Here is a 26,326-nt window from a genome sequence, read left to right on the forward strand (position 1 = left end):
ACAGCATCGTGAAGAAGGCGCAGCAGCGCCTCTTCAACCTCAGGAGGCTGAAGAAATTCTGCTTGTCACCAAAAGCACTCACAAACTTCTACAGATGCACAATCGAGAGCATCCTGGCGGGCTGTATCACCGCCTGGTACGGCAACTGCTCCGCCCACAACCGTAAGGCTCTCCAGAGGGTAGTGAGGTCTGCACAACGCATCACCGGGGGCAAACTACCTGCCCTCCAGGACACCTACACACCCCCGATGTTACAGGAAGGCCATAAAGATCATCAAGGACATCAACCACCCGAGCCACTGCCTGTTCACCCCGCTATCATCCAGAAGGCGAGGTCAGTACAGGTGCATCAAAGCTGGGACCGAGAGACTGAAAAACAGCTTCTATCTCAAGGCCATCAGACTGTTAAACAGCCACCACTAACATTGAGTGGCTGCTGCCAACACACTGACACTGACTCAACTCCAGCCACTTTAATAATGGGAATTGATGGGAAATTATGTAAATATATCACTAGCCACTTTAAACAATGCTACCTTATATAATGTTACTTACCCTACATTATTCATCTCATATGCATACGTATATACTGTACTCTATATCATCGACTGCATCCTTATGTAATACATGTATCACTAGCCACTTTAACTATGCCACTTTGTTTACATACTCATCTCATATGTATACACTGTACTCGATACCATCTACTGTATCTTGCCTATGCTGCTCTGTACCATCACTCATTCATATATCCTTATGTACATATTCTTTATCCCCTTACACTGTGTATAAGACAGTAGTTTTGGAATTGTTAGTTAGATTACTTGTTGGTTATTACTGCACTGTCGGAACTAGAAGCACAAGCATTTCGCTACACTCGCATTAACATCTGCTAACCATGTGTATGTGACAAATAAAATTTGATTTGATTTGACTAAGCCCAGGAAGAACTTTAGGATCAGTAGAGGGTGGTGTGAGAACGCACTAAAACCAGTGATATGAAGCTGTCTTAGCTACGCCCATCTAAGAAATTAAATAACGTCAGATACACATTATATTACTTTAAATAGAAAACCATATTGTCCACTAAAAGAGTTTAACAATTTGTCTTAGATTTTCTTGCCCTGGACCTGTGTTCCCCCACTCCCTACTTTACAAATTGATTGATTGTTCAATACAAGGTTATTGTCCAGTGTTAATCAGTAATATGTATTTTTTGCTGTCTTTCTGTCTGTTTTAGTTGGCTCAGTTTAGTGTTGGGTCTCTGTATTTGAAGGTGTCAGTTAAGGTCTCCCAGTCCTCCTTGAACACCTGGGAGAGGTGAATGAGGCGCCCTAGCTGCAGATTGAAGAAGGTGTTTGTTAAGGTCTCTCCCAAGCCTCCTTGAACACCTGAGAGAGGTGAATGAGGCGTCCTAGCTGCAGATAAAAGGCTTTGTCACCGTCTGTGGTGGTAGTCAGGCGTCTTATCCTGTATCCATGTCACGACGTCCCCACACCTAATGAGATCAAGCCAGATTAAACCCTGAATGGAAAGACACAAACAAGCGGGGCAAGGCAGAGCTGTAGACTAACTACAGGTTCCCAGAGAGGTTATTAGGGCCTTTTGGGTATGGCTTGGCGATAAATCAGATTTATTCGACTAATTCAAACGTATGTTTTGCCTATATCGCAATCTAAGTTTTGTTATTTTTATGAGCACTTGTCTGCTTGTTCACATATTGTATTTTTGGTCTCGTCTCTTTTGCTCCTTCTGTGCTGTGTGCACTTCCCTATTTCCACCAGACATCTAAACTGAACAAAAATAAATGCAACATGTAAAGTGCTGGTTTCATGAACTGAAATAAAAGATCCCAGAAATTTTCCATACTTACAAAACGCTTATTTCGCTCAGATTTTGTGCACAAATTTGTTTACATCCCTGTTAGTGAGAATCTCATCCTTTAAGAAAATCCATCCACTTGACAGGTGTGTCATATTAAGACACAGTATGATAAAACAGCATAATCATTACACGGGTGTGCTGGGGACAATAAAAGGCCACTGTAAAATGTGCAGTTTGTCACACAACACAATGCCACAGATTTCTCAAGTTGTGAGGTGGCATGCAATTGGCATGCTGACTGCAGGAATGTCCACCAGAGCGGTTGCCAGAAAATAGATGGTTAATTTCTCTACCATAAACCGCCTCCAATGTTGTTTTAGAAAATTTGTCAGTATGTCCAACCGATGTCACAATCGCAGACGACATGTAACCACACAAGCCCAGGACCTCTACATCCGGGGCGGCATTTCTGTCTGTAATAAAGCCTTATTGTGGGGAAAAACTCATTCTGATTGGCCTGGCCTGGCGTGGCCTGGCCTGGTTTCCCAGTGGTTGGGCCTATGCACACCCATGGCTGTGCCCCTGCCCAGTCATGTGAAATCCATAGATTAGGGCCTAATGAATTTATTTCAATTGACTAATTTCCTTATGGGCTGTAACTCAGCAGAATCTTTGAAATTGTTGCATGTTGTTTTATATTTTTGGCGTGCGTGCGGTACCAGTCAAAGGTTTGGACACACCTACTCATTCTAGGGTTTTTCATCATTTTTACGATTTTCTACATTGTAGAATAATAGTGAAGTGATCCAAACTATTAAATAACACATATGGAATCATGTAGTAACCAAAAGTGTTAAACAAATGAAAATATATTTTATATTTGAGATTTTTCAAAGTGGCCACCCTTTGCCTTGATGACAGTTTGCACACTCTTGGAATTCTTGGAACCAGCTTCATGAGGTCGTCACCAGCCTATCAGAAGCTTCTAAAGCCATGACATCATTTTCTGGAATTTTCCAAGCTGTTTAAAGGCAGTCAACTTAGTGTATGTAAACTTCTGACCCATTGGAATTGTGATGCAGTGAATTATAAGTGAAATAATCTGTCTGTAAACAATTGTTGGAAAAATTACTTGTCATGCACAAAGCAGATGTCCTAACTGACTTGCCAAAACTATAGTTTGTGAACAAAAAATCTGTGAGTGGTTGAACAATGAGTTTTAATGACTTCAACCTAAGTGTATATAAACTTCTGACTTTGTGTATATATGTATGTATATATAATTGATATGCATACATACATACAAACATACAGTGGGGCAACAAAATATTTAGTCAGCCACCAATTGTGCACGTTCTCCCACTTAAAAAGATTAGAGGCCTGTAATTTTCATCATAGGTACACTTCAACTATGACAGACAAAATTTGGAAAAAAATCCAGAAAATCACCTTGTAGGATTTTTAATGAAGTTTCTCAATACTTTGTTATATACCCTTTGTTGGTAATGGCAGAGGTCAAACGTCGTCTGTAAGTCTTCACAAGGTTTTCACACACGGTTTTTTGGCCCATTCCTCCATGCAGATCTCCTCTAGAGCAGTGATGTTTTGGGGCTGTTGCTGGGCAACACGGACTTTCGGACTTGAGATCTGGAGACTGGCTACCGTCTCTCCCGAGCCCGTACGGGAGTTGTAGCGAGTGATGAGACAAGATAGTAGCTACCAACAATTGGATACCATGAAAAATTGTGGAGAAAAAAGGGGTAAGATTAAAATAAAAAATCTAAATAAAAAATGCATAAACAAACGGTAGATAGTTACAAGGAAAGGATAGCAGAATTTGCCTAGTGGAATAAACCAGTATCGCGGCTTGGTAGACAAAAGGGAAGTGGGGGTCAACTGAGATAAAAGACACTACAAAGTGATAATTATAACAATTTAAAGGCTAATCCTTTGCACATGAACGCTCACTCATTCGGGAATAATTGCAATCAATATATATATTTTCGCTCAGTGTGTCACCGTGATCTCTGTTGGCAAGAGATCTGTTCGAGAGTTTGTCCACCCTCTCGCTCTCTGCCGTGGTTAGAATGGATAGTTCAGAGTAACATTCAGCAATGTTGTTATAGATTGTATGTTTCGGCGGTTGTCGGTCTTCGTGTTCAATGATACCGACTTCCTAGCTGCAGACTAGTAATTAGTATCAAATATTTGAAACAAATATTGACACAAATATTAATTTTCACAAAGTCAGTTTGTATGATGGCAATTTGCATATACTGATCAGATGAATCGCAATTAATTGCAAAGTCCCTCTTTGCCATGCAAATGAACTGAATCCCCCAAAAACATTTCCACTGCATTTCATCCCTGCCACAAAAGGACCAGCTGACATCATGTCAGGGATTCTCTCGTTAACACAGGTGTGAGTGTTGATGAGGACAAGGCTGGAGATCACTCTGTTATGCTGATTGAGTTCAAATAACAGACTGGAAGCTTCAAAAGGAGGGTGGTGATTGGAATCATTGTTCTTCCTCTGTCAACCATGGTTACTTGCAAGGAAACGTGCCATCATCATTGCTTTGCACAAAAAGGGCTTCGCAGGCAAGGATACTTGGATCTCCAAGGTGGCATAGCAGTTCAGACGTCTTTTGTCCTCGTCTTGTCGTGTCCTGTATATATATATATATTTACAACTTTTTTTTCACATACATTTCATTTTTATTTTCCATCAACTCATCTTCAAAACACTCTCCTGCAACCCGCCTCACCAATTTATATTTATAAAAAAGTATTATTTACCTCAAATCTGTAATCCTCCAAGAAGCTAGCCTGAAACTAGCCAGAAGCTAATCCAGAAGCTAGTTAGCTCCTTTACTGGCAAATCGTTAGTATTCAGCTAACCACGGTTTGTGGTCATCAGCTATCCTTTAGCTCGAAAATCTATCGCCAGTTCTGTACGGCGCAGCGCGGCTCGGAACGGAACATACCGGACCAATTTCTCTCCATGTCCCTGGATTTCGACTGCTCTCTGGACATTCATACCCGGATCTCACAGCTAGCTAGCTGCTATCCGTGTGACTATCGGCCTTCGTCGATTCCGGAGCAAACATCAATTATTCCGGAGCTAGCCAGCTCCGTCAATCACTCCTGAGTTCCATCAATCACTCCTGGGCTGCAGTCACCTATCCGGACCCGTTCTACTGCCTACGCGGAGCCCCACCGGGCCTTCATAACTGGACTGCCGACGTTATCTACCCGAAGGAGATCCGGCTGGCTCCTCCGTCGCGACGTTACCTGAACGCCCATCTGCGGCCTGCTAACCGTTAGCTATCTTACCGGCTGCTATCTGAATAGACAATCGGACAATTTATTTATTTTTATTATTATTATGTTTTCTTCTTGGGCATCTATAACTATATCTATTGTTTTTATTTTTGTTGTTGTGTGATTTGGATTAATCCCCTCTACCACACGGAACCCCACTAATCTACTGACAGAACGCAAGAGGTGGCTAACAACAGACCTCCATCCTATGCTAGCTTGCTACCGATGGCCTGGCTAGCTGTCTAAATCACCAACCAACCTCTCCACTCACCGGACCCTTTTGATCACTCGACTAAGCATGCCTCTCCTTAATGTCAATATGTCTTGTCCATTGCTGTTCTGGTTAGTGTTTATTGGCTTATTTCACTGTAGAGCCTCTAGTCCTGCTCACTATACCTTATCCAACCTATTAGTTCCACCACCCACACATGCAATGACATCTCCTGGTTTCAATGATGTTTCTAGAGACAATATCTCTCTCTTCATCACTCAATACCTAGGTTTACCTCCACTGTATTCACATCCTACCATACATTTGTCTGTACATTATACCTTGATGCTATTTTATCGCCCCCCAGAAACCTCCTTTTACTCTATGTTCCAGACGTTCTAGACGACCAATTCTCATAGCTTTTAGCCGTACCCTTATTCTACTCCTCCTATGTTCCTCTGGCGATGTAGAGGTGAATCCAGGCCCTGCAGTGCCTAGCTCCACTCCTATTCCCCAGGCGCTCTCTTTTGATGACTTCTGTGACCGTAATAGCCTTGGTTTCATGCATGTTAACATTAGAAGCCTCCTCCCTAAGTTTGTTCTATTCACTGCTTTAGCATACTCAGCCAACCCGGATGTTCTAGCTGTGTCTGAATCCTGGCTTAGGAAGACCACCAAAAATTCAGAAATTTTAATTCCAAACTACAACATTTTCAGACAAGATAGAACTGCCAAAGGGGGCGGTGTTGCAATCTACTGCAAAGATGGCCTGCAGAGTTCTGTCCTACTATCCAGGTCTGTACCCAAACAATTTGAACTTCTACTTTTAAAAATCCACCTCTCTAAAAACAAGTCTCTCACCGTTGCCACCTGCTATAGACCACCCTCTGCCCCCAGCTGTGCTCTGGACACCATATGTGAACTGATTGCCCCCCATCTATCTTCAGAGTTCGTGCTGCTAGGTGACCTAAACTGGAACATGCTTAACACCCCAGCCATCCTACAATCTAAACTTGATGCCCTCAATCTCACACAAATTATCAATGAACCTACCAGGTACCTCCCCAAAGCCTTAAACACGGGCACCCTCATAGATATCATCCTAACCAACTTCCCCTCTAAATACACCTCTGCTGTCTTCAACCAAGATCTCAGCGATCACTGCCTCATTGCCTGCATCCGTAATGGGTCAGCGGTCAAACGACCTCCACTCATCACTGTAAAACGCTCCCTGAAACACTTCTGCGAGCAGGCCTTTCTAATCGACCTGGCCGGGGTATCCTGGAAGGATATTGATCTCATCCCGTCAGTAGAGGATGCCTGGATATTTTTTTAAATGCCTTCCTAACCATCTTAAATAAACATGCCCCATTCAAGAAATTTAGAACCAGGAACAGATATAGCCCTTGGTTCTCCCCAGACCTGACTGCCCTTAACCAACACAAAAACATCCTATGGCGTTCTGCATTAGCATCGAACAGCCCCGTGATATGCAGCTGTTCAGGGAAGCTAGAAACCATTATACACAGGCAGTTAGAAAAGCCAAGGCTAGCTTTTTCAAGCAGAAATTTGCTTCCTGCAACACTAACACAAAAAGTTCTGGGACACTGTAAAGTCCATGGAGAATAAGAACACCTCCTCCCAGCTGCCCACTGCACTGAAGATAGGAAACACTGTCACCAATGATAAATCCACCATAATTGAGAATTTCAATAAGCATTTTTCTACGGCTGGCCATGCTTTCCACCTGGCTACTCCTACCCCGGACAACAGCACTGCACCCCCAACAGCAACTCGCCCAAGCCTTCCCCATTTCTCCTTCTCCCAAATCCATTCAGCTGATGTTCTGAAAGAGCTGCAAAATCTGGACCCCTACAAATCAGCCGGGCTAGACAATCTGGACCCTTTCTTTCTAAAATTATCTGCCGAAATTGTTGCCACCCCTATTACTAGCCTGTTCAACCTCTCTTTCGTGTCGTCTGAGATTCCCAAAGATTGGAAAGCAGCTGCGGTCATCCCCCTCTTCAAAGGGGGGACACTCTTGACCCAAACTGCTACAGACCTATATCTATCCTACCGTGCCTTTCTAAGGTCTTCGAAAGCCAAGTCAACAAACAGATTACCGACCATTTCGAATCTCACCATACCTTCTCTGCTATGCAATCTGGTTTCAGAGCTGGTCATGGGTGCACCTCAGCCACGCTCAAGGTCCTAAACGATATCTTAACCGCCATCGATAAGAAACATTACTGTGCAGCCGTATTCATTGATCTGGCCAAGGCTTTCGACTCTGTCAATCACCACATCCTCATCGGCAGACTCGACAGCCTTGGTTTCTCAAATAATTGCCTCGCCTGGTTCACCAACTACTTCTCTGATAGAGTTCAGTGTGTCAAATCGGAGGGTCTGCTGTCCGGACCTCTGGCAGTCTCTATGGGGGTGCCACAGGGTTCAATTCTTGGACCGACTCTCTTCTCTGTATACATCAATGAGGTCGCTCTTGCTGCTGGTGAATCCCTGATCCACCTCTACGCAGACGACACCATTCTGTATACTTCCGGCCCTTCTTTGGACACTGTGTTAACAACCCTCCAGGCAAGCTTCAATGCCATACAACTCTCCTTCCGTGGCCTCCAATTGCTCTTAAATACAAGTAAAACTAAATGCATGCTCTTCAACCGATCGCTACCTGCACCTACCAGCCTGTCCAACATCACTACTCTGGACGGCTCTGACTTAGAATACGTGGACAACTACAAATACTTAGGTGTCTGGTTAGACTGTAAACTCTCCTTCCAGACCCATATCAAACATCTCCAATCCAAAGTTAAATCTAGAATTGGCTTCCTATTTCGCAACAAAGCATCCTTCACTCATGCTGCCAAACATACCCTTGTAAAACTGACCATCCTACCAGTCCTCGACTTTGGCGATGTCATTTACAAAATAGCCTCCAATACCCTACTCAACAAATTGGATGCAGTCTATCACAGTGCAATCCGTTTTATCACCAAAGCCCCATATACTACCCACCATTGCGACCTGTACGCTCTCGTTGGCTGGCCCTCGCTTCATACTCGTCGCCAAACCCACTGGCTCCATGTCATCTACAAGACCCTGCTAGGTAAAGTCCCCCTTATCTCAGCTCGCTGGTCACCATAGCATCTCCCACCTGTAGCACACGCTCCAGCAGGTATATCTCTCTAGTCACCCCCAAAACCAATTCTTTCTTTGGCCGCCTCTCCTTCCAGTTCTCTGCTGCCAATGACTGGAACGAACTACAAAAATCTCTGAAACTGGAAACACTTATCTCCCTCACTAGCTTTAAGCACCAACTGTCAGAGCAGCTCACAGATTACTGCACCTGTACATAGCCCACCTATAATTTAGCCCAAACAACTACCTCTTTCCCAACTGTATTTAATTTTTATTTATTTATTTATTTTGCTCCTTTGCACCCCATTATTTTTATTTCTACTTTGCACATTCTTCCATTGCAAAACTACCATTCCAGTGTTTTACTTGCTATATTGTATTTACTTTGCCACCATGGCCTTTTTTGCCTTTACCTCCCTTCTCACCTCATTTGCTCACATTGTATATAGACTTGTTTATACTGTATTATTGACTGTATGTTTGTTTTACTCCATGTGTAACTCTGTGTCGTTGTATCTGTCGAACTGCTTTGCTTTATCTTGGCCAGTAAATGAGAACTTGTTCTCAACTTGCCTACCTGGTTAAATAAAGGTAAAATAAATAAATAAATAAATATTGCTGCCAGTACGATTGCACCTAAATCAACCATGTATCGGATCATCAAGAACTTCAAGGAGAGCGGCTCAATTGTTGCGAAGAAGTCTTCAGGGCGCCCAAGAAAGTCCAGCAAGCGCCAGGACCGTCTCCTAAAGTTGATTCAGCTGCGGGATCGGGGCACCACCAGTACAGAGCTTGCTCAGGAATGGCAGCAAGCAGGTGTGAGTGCATCTGCACGCACAGTGAGGCAAAGACTTTTGGAGGATGGCCTGGTGTCAAGAAGGGCAGAAAAGAAGCCACTTCTCTCCAGGAAAAAACATCAGGGACAGACTGATATTCTGCAAAAGGTGCAGGTTTGGACTGCTTGAGGACTGGGGTAAAGTCATTTTCTCTGATGAATGCCCTTCCGATTGTTTGGGGCATCCGGAAAAAAGCTTGTCCGGAGAAGATGAGGTGAGCGCTACAATCAGTCCTGTGTCATGCCAACAGTAAAGCATCCTGAGACCATTCACGTATGGGGTTGCTTCTCAGCCAATTTTGTCTAAGAACACAGCCATGAATAAAGAATGGTACCGACACATCCTCTGAGAGCAACTTCTCCCAACCATCCAGGAACAGTTTGGTGAAGAACAATGCCTTTTCCAGCATGATGGAGCACCTTGCCATAAGGCAAAAGTGATAACAAAGTGGCTTGAGAACAAAACATCGATATTTTGGGTCCATGGCCAGGAAACTCCCCAGACCTTAATCCCATTGAGAACTTGTGGTCAATCCTCACAAGGAGGGTGGACAAACAAAACCCCACAAATTCTGGCAAACTCCAAGCATTGATTATGCAAGAATGGGCTGCCATCAGTCAGAATGTGGCCCAGAAGTTAATTGACAGCATGCCAGGGCGGATTGCAGAGGTCTTGAAAAAGAAGGGTCAAGACAGCAAGTATTGACTCTTTGCATCAACTTCATGTAATTGTCATTAAAAGCCTTTGACACTTATGAAATAGTAACATCTGACAAAAATATCTAAAGACACTGAAGCAGCAAACTTTGTGGAAATTAATATTTGTGTCATTCTCAAACTTTCTGTTCAAAAGTTTGGGGTCACTTAGAAATGTCTTTTTTTTAAAGATAAGCACATTTTTGGTCCATTAAAATAATGTGAAATTGATCAGAAATATAGTGTAGACATTGTTAATGTATTAAATTACTATTGTAGCTATAAACGTATAGAGGCCCATTATCAGCTACCATCACTCTTGTGTTCCAATGGCACGTTGTGTTAGCTAATCAAAGTTTATCATTTTAAAAGGCTAATTGATCATTAGAAAAGCCTTTCGCAATTATGTTAGCACAGCTGAATACTGTTGTCTGATTTAAGAAGCAATTCAACTGGCCTTCTTTAGACTAGAGTCTGGAGCATCAGCATTTGTGGGCTCGATTACAGGCTCAAAATGGCCAGAAACAAAGACCTTTCTTCTGAAACTCGTCAGTCTATTCTTGTTCTGAGAAATGATGAGAGCAAAGATATTTCATTCAAGTGGGTAAGTGCAACTGAAGCACAACATTTGTCCTTTCACATTCATAATTGGGAGTGAACCCGGACTGCAGCCAAGCAGAATTTACAATAAGAAGCATTTTAGATCTGCGTTCACAAAACACAGTGACATCATTTTAATGCTTTTTATCTTTCCTTTTCTGCGTGAAAAACACAAAATTCTGGCTTAATGCGAATCCTGGTGCGTTTTCGCTGAGTAGCACTGCCTAAGTTATGTACACACTTCCAATACATTTCTATTTGTAGAGTAGAAAAATGATCCTATGAAAGGAAATGTATTAAAACTACCAGCTCACAATGTGGAAGTCCTGAAGTCCACTCCTGTATCTTTCTCTGCTCCCCCATACTATTGCTCATCACGCTATCTGTGTGTGAGAGTGGGTGGGATGTGTGGCAGGCTGCTAATCTGAACACCAGAGTGGGACTGTAATGTCTCTAGTCTAAATCATTAGTCTCCTTTTTTCCCATTCGCCTCCTCCCTCCCTCTTTCCAATGTCTGTCTTTCTCTTCTTCTCATGTTGGACTCTCTCTATTTCCCTTAATAAAAATCTCATTTGTTTCCAATACCACACACTCTTTCTCACTCTTTAACATCCACCCACCTCCTCCACCAAGGCAGTGAGATGCAGCACAATGTGTCCAACAGAAACCCCGGCCAGTGAAAGGAGGACTCTTCAGCGTTTTTTTTTTACACCCAGGAGATCAAAAGAAACCCAAGCTGTTATTTAGCTCCAGCTAATCACATATGCCATCTTTGTAGTGTGGTGTATTGTGCACTCTGGGAGCCTGTCCCAGAAGTGGGCTCTGCCTGTCATGAAAATATTAAATCGTATTACAGAGCTTATATGTTTAGTGTTGCATGTTGTTTAATGGCCTTTGCCAGTGCCATTCAAATTAGGCTATTTTATTCAATGTACGGTTCAGTGTGTGTGATATCTGGCCACATCTGCCGAAGGCTGATTTTGTAGTCCATTAAACCCTAGGTATACGGTTAGTAGTGGAAATAGCAAGTTGCATTGAAAGCTCTTCACCACCTCAAAGGTTTGCTTTACTGTCAGTTGAAGAATGTATTTTACTCATTTTTTACCCCATTAGAGCTGTGTGGCTTGTCAGGCTGACAATAGGTAATTGGGTGTTGTCATTCAGACACACACACCGTGTGCAGAACAGTAGCAATCTTGCCAGCCTCTCTGTTGTCGTTGTGTCACTCTCCAATTTCCCTTCTAGCTAAAAATAAAGCGGAGCTGCAGTGATTGTTATGGCAATGACCTGCCTCCGAACCTTGTCTCCAGCACGCACAGAATTTTAATAGGGAGATGCGGTTGATGCAGGAAAATGAATCCTTAATGGATTCATTTTTACCTTCCATTTTGGTAAAATTATTCTTTACCCATCGCCACGGTAGATTTATTGTATTGAAACATGCTTAGTCATAATCGAGTAAAGAGGAAGTTGTACTACACCACCTCTCTAACTGCCAATTGTGTTCATGCAGCACAGCATGAATATGATTTGCTCAAAATTATGCTGTAGCTAGGCTCCATCTCGAATAGGCTTTGTTAGAAATGAGTGATGAGTACTATCCCAGCTACATGTCTACCTAAACACCCTACAGTAAATGCTGTCTTTAACACACAGACACATGAACACTACTATATACAGAGAAGCACTTATGTACATAAACGCACAAACACACACACATACAGTACACACAAACACTATTCTGGATTATAGGGATTGGTCTGCCACTGGCTAATGGGCATCGTGCCAATGCAGGCTGGTCTTTAGATCATGCCAGGGTTTTACTCTTACTAAGTTATCTTGCATATTTGCATTATCTTTTTGTGTGTGTGTGTAGCTAACTTTAAAAGCAAGCCTTTCTGTGAGTGTTAGTCAGGCCTTGTCACAAATGATTGTGACTGAACAATACCATTAAACTGTTTCTATGCATCCTAGACTACAGATAACCTAACAGTTAAGAGCATTGGGCCAGTAACTGAAAGGTCGCTGGTTCGAATCCCCGAGCCGGCAAGGTGGAAACACCTGCCGTTCTGCCCTTGAGCAAGTCAGTTAACCCCCAACAACAGCTGCTCCACCGGGTGCCGATGACGTTGACGTCTATTTAAAGCAGCAGCCCCCCCGCACCTTTCCGATTCTGAGGGGTTAGGTTAAGTGCTGAAGGCACATTTCGGTTGAATGCAGTTAGTGTGACTGACTAGCTATCCCCTTTCCCTACATTCAATTAGGCCTGTCCGTCGTTTCTAGTTTTGCAAAGGAAACTAGTCCTTCAGTCCCAAGATTGAGGAGACCTAGTGAAAGTAAACTAAAAATAGAAGGTAATCTGTGGTCTCGGGAGCCCTGTAGTGAAAGCCTTCCAGGCTCAGTACCGAGTAGTCCACGAACACACACTGCTGCTCCCCAACAGGTTTTGCCTTTTAAAAATAGTGGGAGCAGGAATTGTGCAAAAAGCAGAGGGAACCAGCACTGTTCATGCACCATTTGAGAACTTCAAATATGGAGAAAGAGAGTAATGGAAACGGAGAGATAGGGAGATGGCGAGAGAGGACTAATGTTCTGTCCTCTGCTGTCTGTCTGTGGCAGTGATCGATTTTCCTTATTTATTTGTTCAAGGAGGCGGTGAACACGTCCATGTCTAGGCAATTTCCTGTGAAAGGCCAGGCTGCTGTGGCTCGTGACTAGAGTGACTCTCTTCACTGAACCTGAAGTTACCACTGGTTGTTGGGCTTGTTTAGGTGTATTTACCCAGCATTTTATAGGTAGGGCCATACACCAGACCTGGGTTCAAATACTATTTCAATTATTTCAGTTTCACATTCATTTCAAAGTAAGTTTTCAGATATTATGTATTTGAAAATACAAGTAGTTGAATATTGGAATGTATTTGGAAATATTCATACACAGACAAGTGTATTTTCAAATACAAATATGCAATTGAACCCTATCAGTCCCGAGACCCCAGCAAAAATTGCCTTTTCATTTATCTGCGTGTCCATCCCTTATATTTAGCCTCACAATTAAGTGTTTTTCCATTTTCTTTTCAGCACAACCAGCGCTACATGTAGAACACAAAACAATGACATAAATAGTTGCATTCATGAGTTTTATTGACAAATGTAAAACAAAAATAAAATATATATATATATATATATATATATATAGATGCTAGAATATATATATATATAGATGCTAGAATATATATAGATGCTAGAATATGCATATAATTGACAGATTAGAATAGAAAACTCTAAAGTTTCCAAAACTGTCAAAATTTTGTCTGAGTTAAACAGAACTGATATTGCAGGCTAAAACCTGAGGAAAATCCAATCAGGAAGTGCCCCTGTTTTTTGAAACCTCTCTGTTGTTATGCATTCCTATTGCCCATTTAAAGAGATATCAACCAGATTCCCTTTTCTATGGCTTCCCTAAGGTGTCAACAGCCTTTAGACATAGTTGCAGGCTTTTATTTTGAAGAATGAGCGTGAACGACCACATTGCGTAAGTGGATAGGTGGGGGCTCTCAGAGTGAGTTGTGCGCAAAAGAGAAAGGCGGCCATTGTTTCTCCCGGTCCTAGTGAAAAGCCAACTGTCGGTTGATATATTATCAAATAGATATTTGAAAAACACCCTGAGGATTGATTATAAAAAACATTTGACATTTTTCTGTGGACATTATGGATATAATTTGGAATTTTTGTCTGCGTTGTCGTGACCGCTCTTTCCGGTGGATTCCTGGGTACCAAACTAACGGAGGTATTTGGATATAAAAAATATCTTTATGGAACAAAAGGAACATTTGTTGTCTAACTGGGAGTCTCGTGAGTGAAAACATCTGAAGATCATCAAAGGTAAATGATTAATTTGATTGCTTTTCTGATTTTTGTGACCAAGTTACCTGATGCTAAGTGTACTTATTGTTTTGTTGAGCGATCGATAAACTTACACAAACGCTTGTATTGCTTTCGCTGTAAAGCATAATTTCAAAATCTGAGACGACAGGTGGATTAATGTCTCAAGACTGATGTCTTGAGATGTTGCTTCAATATATCCACCAAATTTTCCTTCCTCATGAAGCTGTCTATTTTGTGAATCAGTCCCTCCTACAGCAAAGCACCTCCACAACATGATGCTGCCACCCCCATGCTTCACAGGACTTGTTTTACTGTGGATATAGATACTTTTGTACCCGTTTTCTCCAGCATCTTGACAAGGGCCTTTGCTGCTGTTCTGGGATTGATTTGCACTTTTCGCACCAATGTACGTTCATCTCTAGGAGACAGAACACATCTCCTTCCTGAGCGGTATGATGGCTGCGTGGTCCCATGGTGTTTATACTAGCGTACTGTTTTTGTACAGATGAACGTGGTACCTACAGGCATTTGAAAATTGCTCCCAAGGATGAACCAGACTTGGGTAGGTCTACAATTTCTTTCTGAGGACTTGGCTGATTTCTTCAAATTTTTCCCATGATGTCAAGCAAAGAGGCACTGAGTTTGAAGGTAGGCCTTGAAATACATCCACAGGTACACCTCCAATTGACTCAAATTATGTCAATTAGCCTATCAGAAGCTTCTAAAGCCATGACATAATTTTCTGGAATTTTCCAAGCATTTTAATGGCACAGTTATCTTAGTGTATGTAAACTTCTGGCCCACTGGAATTGTAAGTTAATTATAAGTGAAATAATCTGTCTGTAAACAGTTGTTGGAAAAATTACTTGCACAAAGTAGATGTCCTAACTGACCTGCCAAAACTATAGTTTGTTAACAATACATTTGTGGAGTGGTTAAAATTAGTTTTAATTACTCCAACCTAAGTTTATGTAAACTTCTGACTTCAACTGTAGATGACCTAGAGCCAGTGGGTTTGGCAACGAATATGAAACGAGGGCCAGCCAACGAGAGCATACAGGTCGCAGTGGTGGGTAGTATATGGGGCTTTGGTGACAAAACGGTTGGCACTGTGATAGACTACATCCAATTTGCTGAGTAGAGTGTTGGAGTCATTTTGTAAATGGCATCGCCGAAGTCAAAATCGGTAGGATAGTCAGGAGGGTATGTTTAGCAGCATAAGTGAAGGAGGCTTTGTTGCGAAATAGTAAGCTGATTGGAGATGCTTAATGTGAGTCTGGAAGTTGAGTTTACAGTCTAACCAGAACCTAGGTATTTGTAATTTTCCACATATTCTAAGTCAGGACCGTCCAGAGTAGTGATGCTACATGGGCGGGCGGGTATAGGCAGCGGTCGGTTGAAGAGCATGCATTTAGTTTTATTTGTATTTAAGAGCAGTTGGAGGCCACGGAAGGAGAGTTGTATGGCATTGAAGCTCGTCTGGGAGGTTTGTTAACACAGTGTCCAAAGAAGGGCCAGAAGTATACAAGAATGGTGTCGTCTTCGTAGAGGTGGATCAGAGAATCACCAGCAGCAAGAGCGACATCATTGATATATATACAGAGAAAGGAGTCAGCCCGAGAATTGAACCCTCTGGCACCCCCTTAGAGACTGCCAGAGGTCCGGACAACAGGCCCTCCGATTTGACACACTGAACTCTGTCTGAGAAGTAGTTGGTGAACCAGGCAAGGCAGTCATTTGAGAAACCAAGGTTGGTGAGTCTGCCGATAAGAATGCAGTGATTGACAGAGTCGATGAAGATGGCTGCACAGTACTGTCTTTTACGATGGCGGTTATGATATCGTTTAGGACCTTGAGCGTTGCTGAGATGCACCCATGACCATCTCGGAAACCAGATTGCATAGTGGAGAAGGTACGGTGGGATTCAAAATGGTCAGTGATCTGTTTAACTTGGCTTTCGAAGACTTTAGAAAGTCAGGGTAGGATAGATATAGGTCTGTAACAGTTTGGGTCTGGAGTGTCTCCCTCTTTGAAGAGGAGGATGACCGCAGCGGATTTCCAATCTTTAGGGATCTCAGACGATACGAAAGAGAGGTTGAACAAACATGTGTAAATATTTGTATGAACCTAAGATTCAACAAGTTCCACAGACATGTGACTAACAGAAATGGAATAATGTCCCTGAACAAATGGGGGGGTCAAAATCAAAAAAGTATTGCAGTGCATCCTGTCCTCATGGACTGCACCAGATTTGCCAGTTCTTGCTGTGAGATGTTGCCCCAATCTTCCACCAAGGCCCCTGCAAGTTCCCAGACATTTCTGGGGGAATGGCCCTAACCCTCACCCTCTAATCCAACAGGTCCCAGACGTGGGATCCGGGCTCTTCGCTGGCCATGGCAGAACACTGACATTCCTGTCTTGCAGGAAATCACACACAGAACAAGCAGTATGGCTGGTGGCATTGTCATGCTGGAGGGTCATGTCAGGGTGAGCCTGCAGGAAGGGTACCACATGAGGAAGGATGTCTACCCTGTAACGCACAGCTTTGAGATTGCCTGCAATGACAACAAGCTCAGTCCGATGATGCTGTGACACACCTCCCCAGACCATGATGGACCCTCCACCTCCAAATCGATCCCGCTCCAGAGTACAGGCCTCGGTGTAACGCTCATTCCTTCGACGATAAACACGAATCCAACCATCACCCCTGGTGAGACAAAACCGTGACTCGTCAGTGAAGAGCACTTTTTTTCCAGCCCTGTCTGGTCCAGCGATGGTGGGTTTGTGCCCACAGGCGACGTTGTTGCCGGTGATGTCTAGTGAGGACCTGCCTTACAACAGGCCTACAAGCCCTCAGTCCAGCCTCTCTCAGCCTATTGCGGACAGTCTGAGCACTGATGGAGGGATTGTGCGTTCCTGGTGTAACTCAGGCAGTTGTTGTTGCCATCCTGTACCTGGTTCGCAGGTGTTACATGTGGTCTGCCACTACGAGGACGATCAGTTGTCCGTCCTGTCTCCCTGTAGTGCTGTTTTAGGCGTCTCACAGTACAGACATTGCAATTTATTGCCCTGGCCACATCTGCAGTCCTCATGTCTCCTTGCAGCATGCCTAAGGCACGTTCACGCAGACGAGCAGGGACCCTGGGCATCTTTCTTTTGGTGTTTTTCCAGAGTCAATAGAAAAGCCTCTTTAGTGTCCTAAGTTTTCATAACTGTGACATTAATTGCCTACCGTCTGTAAGCTGTTAGTGTCTTAATGACCGTTCCACAGGTGCATGTTCATACATTTTTTATGGTTCATTGAACAAGCATGGGAAACAGTGTTTAAACCCTTTACAATGAAGATTTATGAAGTTATTTGGATTATTACGAATTATCTTTGAAAGACAGGGTCCTGAAAAGGGGACGTTTCTTTTTTTGCTGAGTTTATTAGTTTATGCATTGTAATGTCTGTAAACAATTTGTCTTTTCTTAGAAAGTGTCTAAAATAAATGGTGTTAGCCGCTAATGCTAATCATTAGATATCTGGCTAAATCAATTGAGGCCAGAGAAAAAAATAGGTTAAAAAAAGAAGGAAAATTGCACAGCATCACATCAGCTAGGCAAGAATGAAGGCTACCCGACACTCACTTTTAAATTGAACGCCATGTTTCTTCTCAAATCCATAGGACATAAAACAATATAGAGATAAGATAGATATCTATTTTGAGAAATGACATGACCACTCACGCAGAGGCATTGATTGCTCTGGCTACTAAGCAAAAACTATTTACACAATAAACATACAATTAAAATATGCTATTTTGTCGTCTATGGATGAATGCGCGGTAAACCAAATAGAAACTGATTATGGTGCATGTGACTTCAATGAACTGAATGATGAGGGTGAAGAGGATGATTTGAATTTAGAACAATAGTGTAATGATAAAGAGAAGTGGGCAGGCGCTCTAATTAATGTATTATGAAAGCCAGGAAATGGTAGCCTATATAATCTCCCCTCAGAGAGTCAAATCAGACACTGAGAACAACATACAACGTGTGTAGTTCACAATAGCAAGCCGAACCAAACTAATGGACACACTGACCGCATTGCAAATGCTGCAGAATTTAGATGGATTGGAGTCAGATGGAGGATCGAATATTGAGCTTGAAATCGATTCTTCTTTATCTGATTCCTACGTTGACTTCGAGCATCCGCCTGTGATGCCTGAGCGTCGTCGCAGTTAAACCAGAACTGAGCCAACTGAGACCTGCTCTCCCGCTTCCCCAAGCACCACAGCTTCCACTCGGGAAAAAGAAGACACAATGTCAAGTCGGCAGGTGTACACGAAAGAAGGCCCATGAAAACTGCAGTGCAACCAATTTGTTTGTGGGGCATGTTCACACAAAACCCTGAACCTGTGCTGTGGACCCAAAACATAAAAAGAAGCCAAGGCACAGGTATAAGGGCACAATATAGTGTCCAATACAATCAACAAATGACTTTATTTTTTTTCTTGTCATTAATATATTTCTTTATGCAAATAATCCTTTACAATAGTTTTAACTATTTATCAAGGGTTGGTGCTTATGTTTGCGCACCTTGCAGGTTGACATGGTTGCAGGTTGACAAGTGGACTCCGGCAACGTTCTCAGCAGGTACTTATATACTGAAAGGCCAGGCGGTTCTAGTGTTAATAGGGATATGCATCTTTATCTTTCAAGACGATTCGATACGTATCTAGATACACGGGGTCCGATACGATACAGAAACTAGACGTTTTAGTTTGAAACGATTCAGTTTGATTCGGGGAACAAATCCATGTGATGATCTCATCACCCACTAATTAATTTGTCATTTTTGCAGATGAAAAGTGTTCGAGCTAGTAATTTATCAATATTTCTATTTAAAAATTTGCTATGACATAGCCAATGAATATATAGCACAACTTTGGATTTCAACCGTCTCATAATCGAATGGTTTAGACCTGTGGTCACCAACCTTTTCTGAGCCGAGATCACTTTCTGAACCAAAAGGCAGGCTGAGATCGAACGCTCAGATTTCTTTTAAACATGATGCTTTAAAAAATTTAAACCTATGCAACATTAACATATTAAAAACAGTTCTGTAGCAATAAGGTTTGTGCAGTAGGCTATAGGCTCAATACATTATCACTGCATATAAGTTATTCTTGAATTACCCTGCCAATGTTATTTTCTGACCATTGTAAAATTATATATGATCACCCTGGTAATATAGAATGTGTTTTATTACTTGTGAGGCATAATTGAAATCATTTGCGTCTATTTTATTTGATACTTTTCTTTTTACTGGACTGCATCTGATGCAGCCCAGCATCGCCAAGCGCTACATTGACCATCAAATGCTTCTGATCAGCGTCGGAGGAGGGAGGGAGAGATGAGTCATGTCACACTTCAGTATTACTGTTGTTACTCGTATGATCATAGAGCGTGAAATACTCCTCTATATTAGAAACGCGCTGCTAATAACGCACGTCTATCGATAGCTTGAGTGGCTAGGGAGATGGTGTTTTATGGCTTATAAAGTGTTGACAGTGCCGAATAAAATCTTAAACATGAACTCATAAAAACAGCAGCTCTTTGCTGTATTTGTTGACAGTCTCTCTAGTCATGTTTTTATTTTATTTTACACAGTAGACGACTATCAATTTCGCTGTGGGCTAGTGAAAGTTGCAGACACAGTGATCTGAGCTATTTGATTGGCCAGCCGTAGGCCTATATGTACACTTGCTTTTCTCTCAGGGCCTGCATGATAGCTGGAGTTTGTACCTTCAGACTCATTATATGGTTCAGAATGAACATTTAAACTGCCCAGCGTACAGGGCAGCTGAATCAAGTGCACCTACCCCAAACTGTGCAAAACTTTTTACAGAAGTGTTTGGTGATCGACTAGGAAACCCTTGCATATCGGTGAATCCTTACATCCCTATTGCTTGAATATACTACAACCCTCGGGCCTTATTGCTTAATTAGATTTTAGTTTGACTGTAACAGCTAGCCAAACTGCATTAGACATGAAATATCTTAGGAAAGACCATTCTGGTTCTTCTTTCATTATGTATTGTATGAGTGGAAACCTAATGGATAAACAGTGTAATACCTCAAACACCTGTATAATCTTTGAATTTCATGTAGCTCACCAAATCTAAGGTCTGCTTGCCATAGAGAGTGGGTGAAAGTTTTCCCTTTGGCAAAGTGCTTTCGTGTCCCTTTTTGCAGTTTTAGTGTATTCATTATATGTCTTCTTGTTCACAGATCTGCACCAACATTTTGCGGACTCTTCCGCCTAGTGACAACCCCGATTTTGACCCAGAGGAGGATGAGCCCACTCTAGAAGCCTCATGGCCACACATACAGGTAAAACCACGTCACTTTAATTTGACCTCTTCTTAGCTTTTCTTTATGTATGTTTTATACCTGTTAGTATGAGCTTTATGTACGATTCATGTACCGTTTCATAGATTTGTATTTGATTTTTTCAGCTTGTCTATGAGTTCCTTCTACGATTCTTGGAGAACCCAGACTTTCAGCCCAGCATCGCCAAGCGCTACATTGATCAGAAGTTCGTGCTGCAGGTAAGCATCGCATCTGATGTCACACTGACCTGTTAATGACCCTTATCCTCTCAGATTTCATGCCGTCATCGTCAGTCACTTAAATGGCCACATGACATCACCATCAGTAGGGGTGTATTCAATAGAAAGCAAATTTCCGAAAACATTCAACTTGACCAATAAGAAACTTGTTTTTGTTGCATAATGTGTTATGTTGAAAAACGTTTTGCTGTGTTTGCTATGGTGTATAGGGATGTTCCAAATAGACCATTTAAAAAATAAGTTTCAACTGCCATTTTATTTTCGGTTTTCAGTTAAAGCGATAAGAAACATTAATAGAATTCAACGTGAATTCAGAGCGTTAAGCATTGCACCTGTACTACAATTACTGTACCTCAATTTCACCTTGGAAAGTTTGCATTTCCTTCTCATTTAACTTCTCAAAGTATTACCATACAGGACTTTGCTGCTGTCACTTGCCTTTCTCTGCCATTTTCCAACTGTTAGCGATGACGACGTAGGGGTGGAGAAATCGACTCCTAAGATTCAGTATTTTGGGAACAGAGGAGACTGATTTGTTGCCTTACTTCCGAGAAAACAAAATACTTGCATCTTTCATAGCAAGCTAGCGAGGGACTGAGAGAGAGGGGAGGGGCACGGTAAAGGCATATCGGCCACCAGGCAGATAGTCAGAACCGTGTACTAGGCCTGGCTTATCAGCAATCAAAAGCTGGAAATGCTGTATCTCGCAATTTCTTGGGATGCTATGTCTCACAACTTCAATAAAGCAGGGCCTATTATCAATGAATATGCTAGGATATTGAGATAAGTTGAGCCTTGCGCTTCATCGCTCTTAGTTGTTTTGGAAATTGACCCACTATGCTGTTTCTTTCTGCATCTATGCCCAATATATTTTTGGTTAGGGATTTTTCTTAACATTAAGGATCCCAATTTTCCTTAATAGTGTGCACTAACGAATACATCCCTGGTCTGTCAGTGTTGCTTAAAGCTATTGTATTGATTCACCAAATATTGTAGAGACTCATTTCCTGTTGTTTACTGTGTTATTTATATGTGGAACTAAAGTGTACACACAGACCCAAAAAGACAGGCCTGGCAGCATTACAAGCCTCAGACTGACTGTTAAACATCTACTCTTCGGATTTGGATAATCATTTGAGAAATTAATCTGTTTTGTAAGCGGTCATGTTGATTTAGTTTAAACGAAAACAGCACCAACTTCCTTTCCTGTTTTTTGTTCGAGAGCATCAAGTTCAGAGTATGAAAGACCAAAATGATGTGATTTATATCTCCTGGCAGTTATCAAAACCAGTTATTTTAACATGACATCTTCTGAACGTCAGTTGATGGAGGCATGTGGTGTCCCTTTGGAGGACGTCATCTTACAACAACTTCTACATTTCTTCAGTGTCAGTCTCAGCATTTAGCCTAGTTTGTCATGGTTATGTCTGCCATGATGACAGATAGTCCTCGTATGCTTCGGCTTGGTATTCCAGGATCTATACCGTCATATTAATTTGGCACCAAATGGTAGAAAACAGACAAACTGGGAGATACGACCTGGACTGTCAATAAGAAACGCAGGTGTTCACATTTTGTAATTAAACGTTTTGCTACAATGTGCCCTAATGAATACAACCCAGTCTCACCCTTGCAGGAGCAACCTACCGGGGCTGTGCCGTGCGTATTTATCGAGCCGTCCTGCTTTCCCCAGGGCAAGGGAGTGAACAGGGACTAATACTACGGTCTGGAATGTTGGCTGAGCTGCAGCATCCGAGGTGCTCAGGCTAAATTTCCATGATGCGAGTGGTGTCGTGGGGAGCTTTGAATAGCTCCCTGTTTATATTGCAGGAAGAGAAAAAGGGGACTGTGGTCAGAGAGAGGCTCGGGAAGAGGAGCAGAGGGAGGGCAGAACAAGCCCAGTTTTTTTTTGTTGTAGTGTCAGTGCTTTCCCCTGTCTCTCTGTAAGCTTGTTAGAGACAGATCTTGACATGGGAGAGGGACTGTATGATATCGATATGCTCACAGTGGAACTGATGGTTAGAATGTGTTTAATTTCATCTTGGTGAGCAGTAAGTATTTATTTTAGAAATGTTTGTCTGGGGAAAATGCATCCCTCTGCGAATGTTTAGCTCATTGATGGTCTTCAAAAGAGTGTGTGTGTGTGCACGCACGTGTGTACTACAGTATGTGAGTGCATGCAGAGGGGAAGAAAGTGCAGCCCTGTCATTACCGTAGTTACGGAGGTGTTGTCACCACAGTACGGCTTCCTGTGAGTCTGCTGATGCTGGACAAAAAACTCTACCAAAACATCAACATGAAAGCCTTGAATGTGTCATATTTTCCCAAATATTCATTTTGATTAAATTAAAGCATGAATTGGCTTGAAGTATTTCTAGGCGTTGTACAATGCTTTCAAAAAGAATTCACACCCCTTTACATTAAAAATGTATTAAATTGATATGTTGGTCACTGGCCTACACACAAGGCCCTATAATGTCAAAGTGGAATGATGTTTTTTGAAATTTGTACAAATTTAATTTAAAAGGAAAATCTGAAATGTCTTCTGCCAATAAGTATTCAATCCCTTATGGCAAGTAAATTAGTTCAGGAATAAAAATGTGCTTAACAAGTCACATAATATAGGTTGCATAGACTACAGATCCTTGCGACATGGGGCTGTGCATTATCATGCTGAAACATAAGGTGATGGCGGCAGATGAATGGCACGACAATGGGCCTCCAAGATCTCGTCACGGTATCTCTGTGCATTCAAATGCCATCAATAAAATGCAATTGTGTTCATTGTCCGTAGCTTATGCCTGACCATACCATAACCCCATCGCCACCATGGGAGACTGTTCACAACGTTGACAACAGCAAACTGCTCACTCACACGACACCATACATGTGGTCTGCAGTTGTGAGGCCCGTTGGACGTACTGCCAAATCCTCTAAAACGTTGGAGGCAGCTTATGGTAGAGAAATTAACATTCAATTCTCTGGCAACAGCTCTGGTGGACATTCCTGCAGTCAGCATGCCAATTACACGCTCCCTCAAAACTTGAGACATCTGTGGCATTGTGTTGTGTGACAAAACAACACATTTTAGTGGCCTTTTATTGTCCCCAGTACAAGATGATCATGCTGTTTAATAATTTTCTTGATATGCCACACCTGTCAGGTGGATGGATTATCTTGGCAAAGATGCTTTTTAAATGTAAAACAAAATTTGAAAGAAATAAGCTTTTTGTGCAAATGGACAATTTCTGGGATCTTTTATTTCAGCTCATGAAACATGGGACCAACACTTTACACGTTGCTTTTATATTTTGTTCAGTGTAAAAGGCATGTAATGATCTAAACCTAATCCAGCTAGAGACTAAGCCTACACGGCCCAACCCTAAAGATCCTTCAAAGTCCACTCTAATTTGGTCTTATTTCAACGAATACACCAGAGAAATATGTTTCTACTGGTGTCTTCGCCCAAGACATTAGTGACCATTGCCCAGTTGTTTGTGTTACAAATGTGAGAATACAAAAATCTAAGCCTCATGTCATCAAAGAGGAACTTTTAAAACCTTCAGTGAACAAGCTTTTTTATTTTAGTGACCTTTGATTGTATTTCAGCTATCCCTGAACCTGATTTAGCTTTGAGCCTTTTTGCAGATGAACTTCAATACTATTGTAGATATTCATGCTCCCTTAAAAAAAAATTCAAGGTTGAAGGTAGATTGAATGCCTGGTTTTACTCTGGAATTTTCCGTCGTTCATAAAAAAGATGATGCTTGGATCAAGACCAGGAACACAGGCTTTGGCCCAGACTGGCAGGCTTTTAAGCAACTGAGGAATCATTGTGTAAGACGAATCAGAAAGGCTAAATCTGATATTATTTAACCGCTCATTCGGATTGGGATCGTGGCTAAATTCTGAGAAACTTTCAAGTCCCTGTATGGTTCTACTTCCTCCTCTCTGCCACAACAAATGAATTCAGACACTGGCCTCATTATGGGAAAAAAATGCCAGAATTTATGTATTTAATCTAGGCCTGACCCCATTTAGTCGACTGGTCGATTGTTTGGTCAATAGGCTGTTGCTCGACTGAGATTTCTTTAGTCGAGCAGTAGCAAAAGAAAAAACACTATCATTGTGTACAAGACACCTGTCTGATTTGTTCCTGTCTTAGTGGACTAATCCATTGTGGAGACCTTGGGGATGGCACAGTGCATCACTCTAAGGCATGTGCTACTGAAATTGTATATGGTTATTTACATAAGAACAATGGTGCAAAACTAAAAAATATATATATAATTTTATAACATGTGGTTTCTCCCATTTGCTGTTCTTAAACATCAGTGCGCTGTTGAATTGGCACCTTTTCCTAGTTGCTATGTGCTTAACATAGAACAATGTGGCGGGGACAGCAGTTGAGTTAAGAGACGAGAAAACAGCCCTTACCTTTAATTGTCTAAGAAAAGTGAGGCGAGAGGAAACAACTTAATTTGGTCTATAATCAACAGCCTAACTGTTAAATGTGTCTAGCTTTATAAATCATCCATAGACGGTGCATTCGGAAAGTATTCAGACCTCTTGACTTATTATTATTATTATTACGTTATAGCCTTATTCTAAAATGGGTTAAATTGTCCCCCCCCTCATCAATCTACACACAATACCCCATAATGAAAAGGAAAAACAGTTTTTTATACATTTTTGCAAATGTATTAAAAGTAAAAAACTGATCACATTTCCATAAGTATTCAGACCTTTTACTCAGTACTTTGTTGAATCACCTTTGGCAGAGATTACAGCCTAGAGTATTATTGGGAATGATGCTACAAGTTTGGCACACCTGTATTTGGAGAGTTTCTCCCATTCTCCTTTGCAGATCCTTTCAAGCTTTGTCAGGTTGGATCGGGAACGTCGCTGTACAGCTATTTTCAGGTCTCTGCAGAGATGTTCAATCGGGTTCAAGTCCGGGCCACTCAAGGACATTCAGAGACTCGTCCCGAAGCCACTCCTGCGTTGTCTTTGCTGTGTGCTTAGGGTCATTGTCCTATAGGAAGGTGAACATTTGCCCCAGTCTGAGATCCTGAGTGCTCTGGAGCAGGTTTTCATCAAGGATCTCTCTGTACTTTGCTCTGTTCACCTTTCCCTCGATCCTGACTGGTATCCCAGTCCCTGCTGCTGAAAAACA

At 42.0% G+C, this 26,326-nt stretch overlaps 1 protein-coding gene across 1 annotated transcript in view; it reads left to right on the forward strand.

Moving 5' to 3' along the window:
* The window catches only part of LOC112217429 (serine/threonine-protein phosphatase 2A 56 kDa regulatory subunit alpha isoform), a 125,681-nt gene that overhangs the window by 76,709 nt on the left and 22,646 nt on the right, over window positions 1-26,326 (forward strand). Inside the window, exons 3-4 of the mRNA XM_042300620.1 lie at window positions 20,810-20,911; window positions 21,037-21,129. Coding sequence (XP_042156554.1) covers window positions 20,810-20,911; window positions 21,037-21,129 — 195 coding nt within the window. The remainder of the gene's footprint in view (window positions 1-20,809; window positions 20,912-21,036; window positions 21,130-26,326) is intronic.

This window comes from Oncorhynchus tshawytscha, linkage group LG18 (genome assembly GCF_018296145.1).
Source record: "Oncorhynchus tshawytscha isolate Ot180627B linkage group LG18, Otsh_v2.0, whole genome shotgun sequence".
In the NCBI taxonomy this organism is placed as follows: Eukaryota; Metazoa; Chordata; class Actinopteri; order Salmoniformes; family Salmonidae; genus Oncorhynchus; species Oncorhynchus tshawytscha.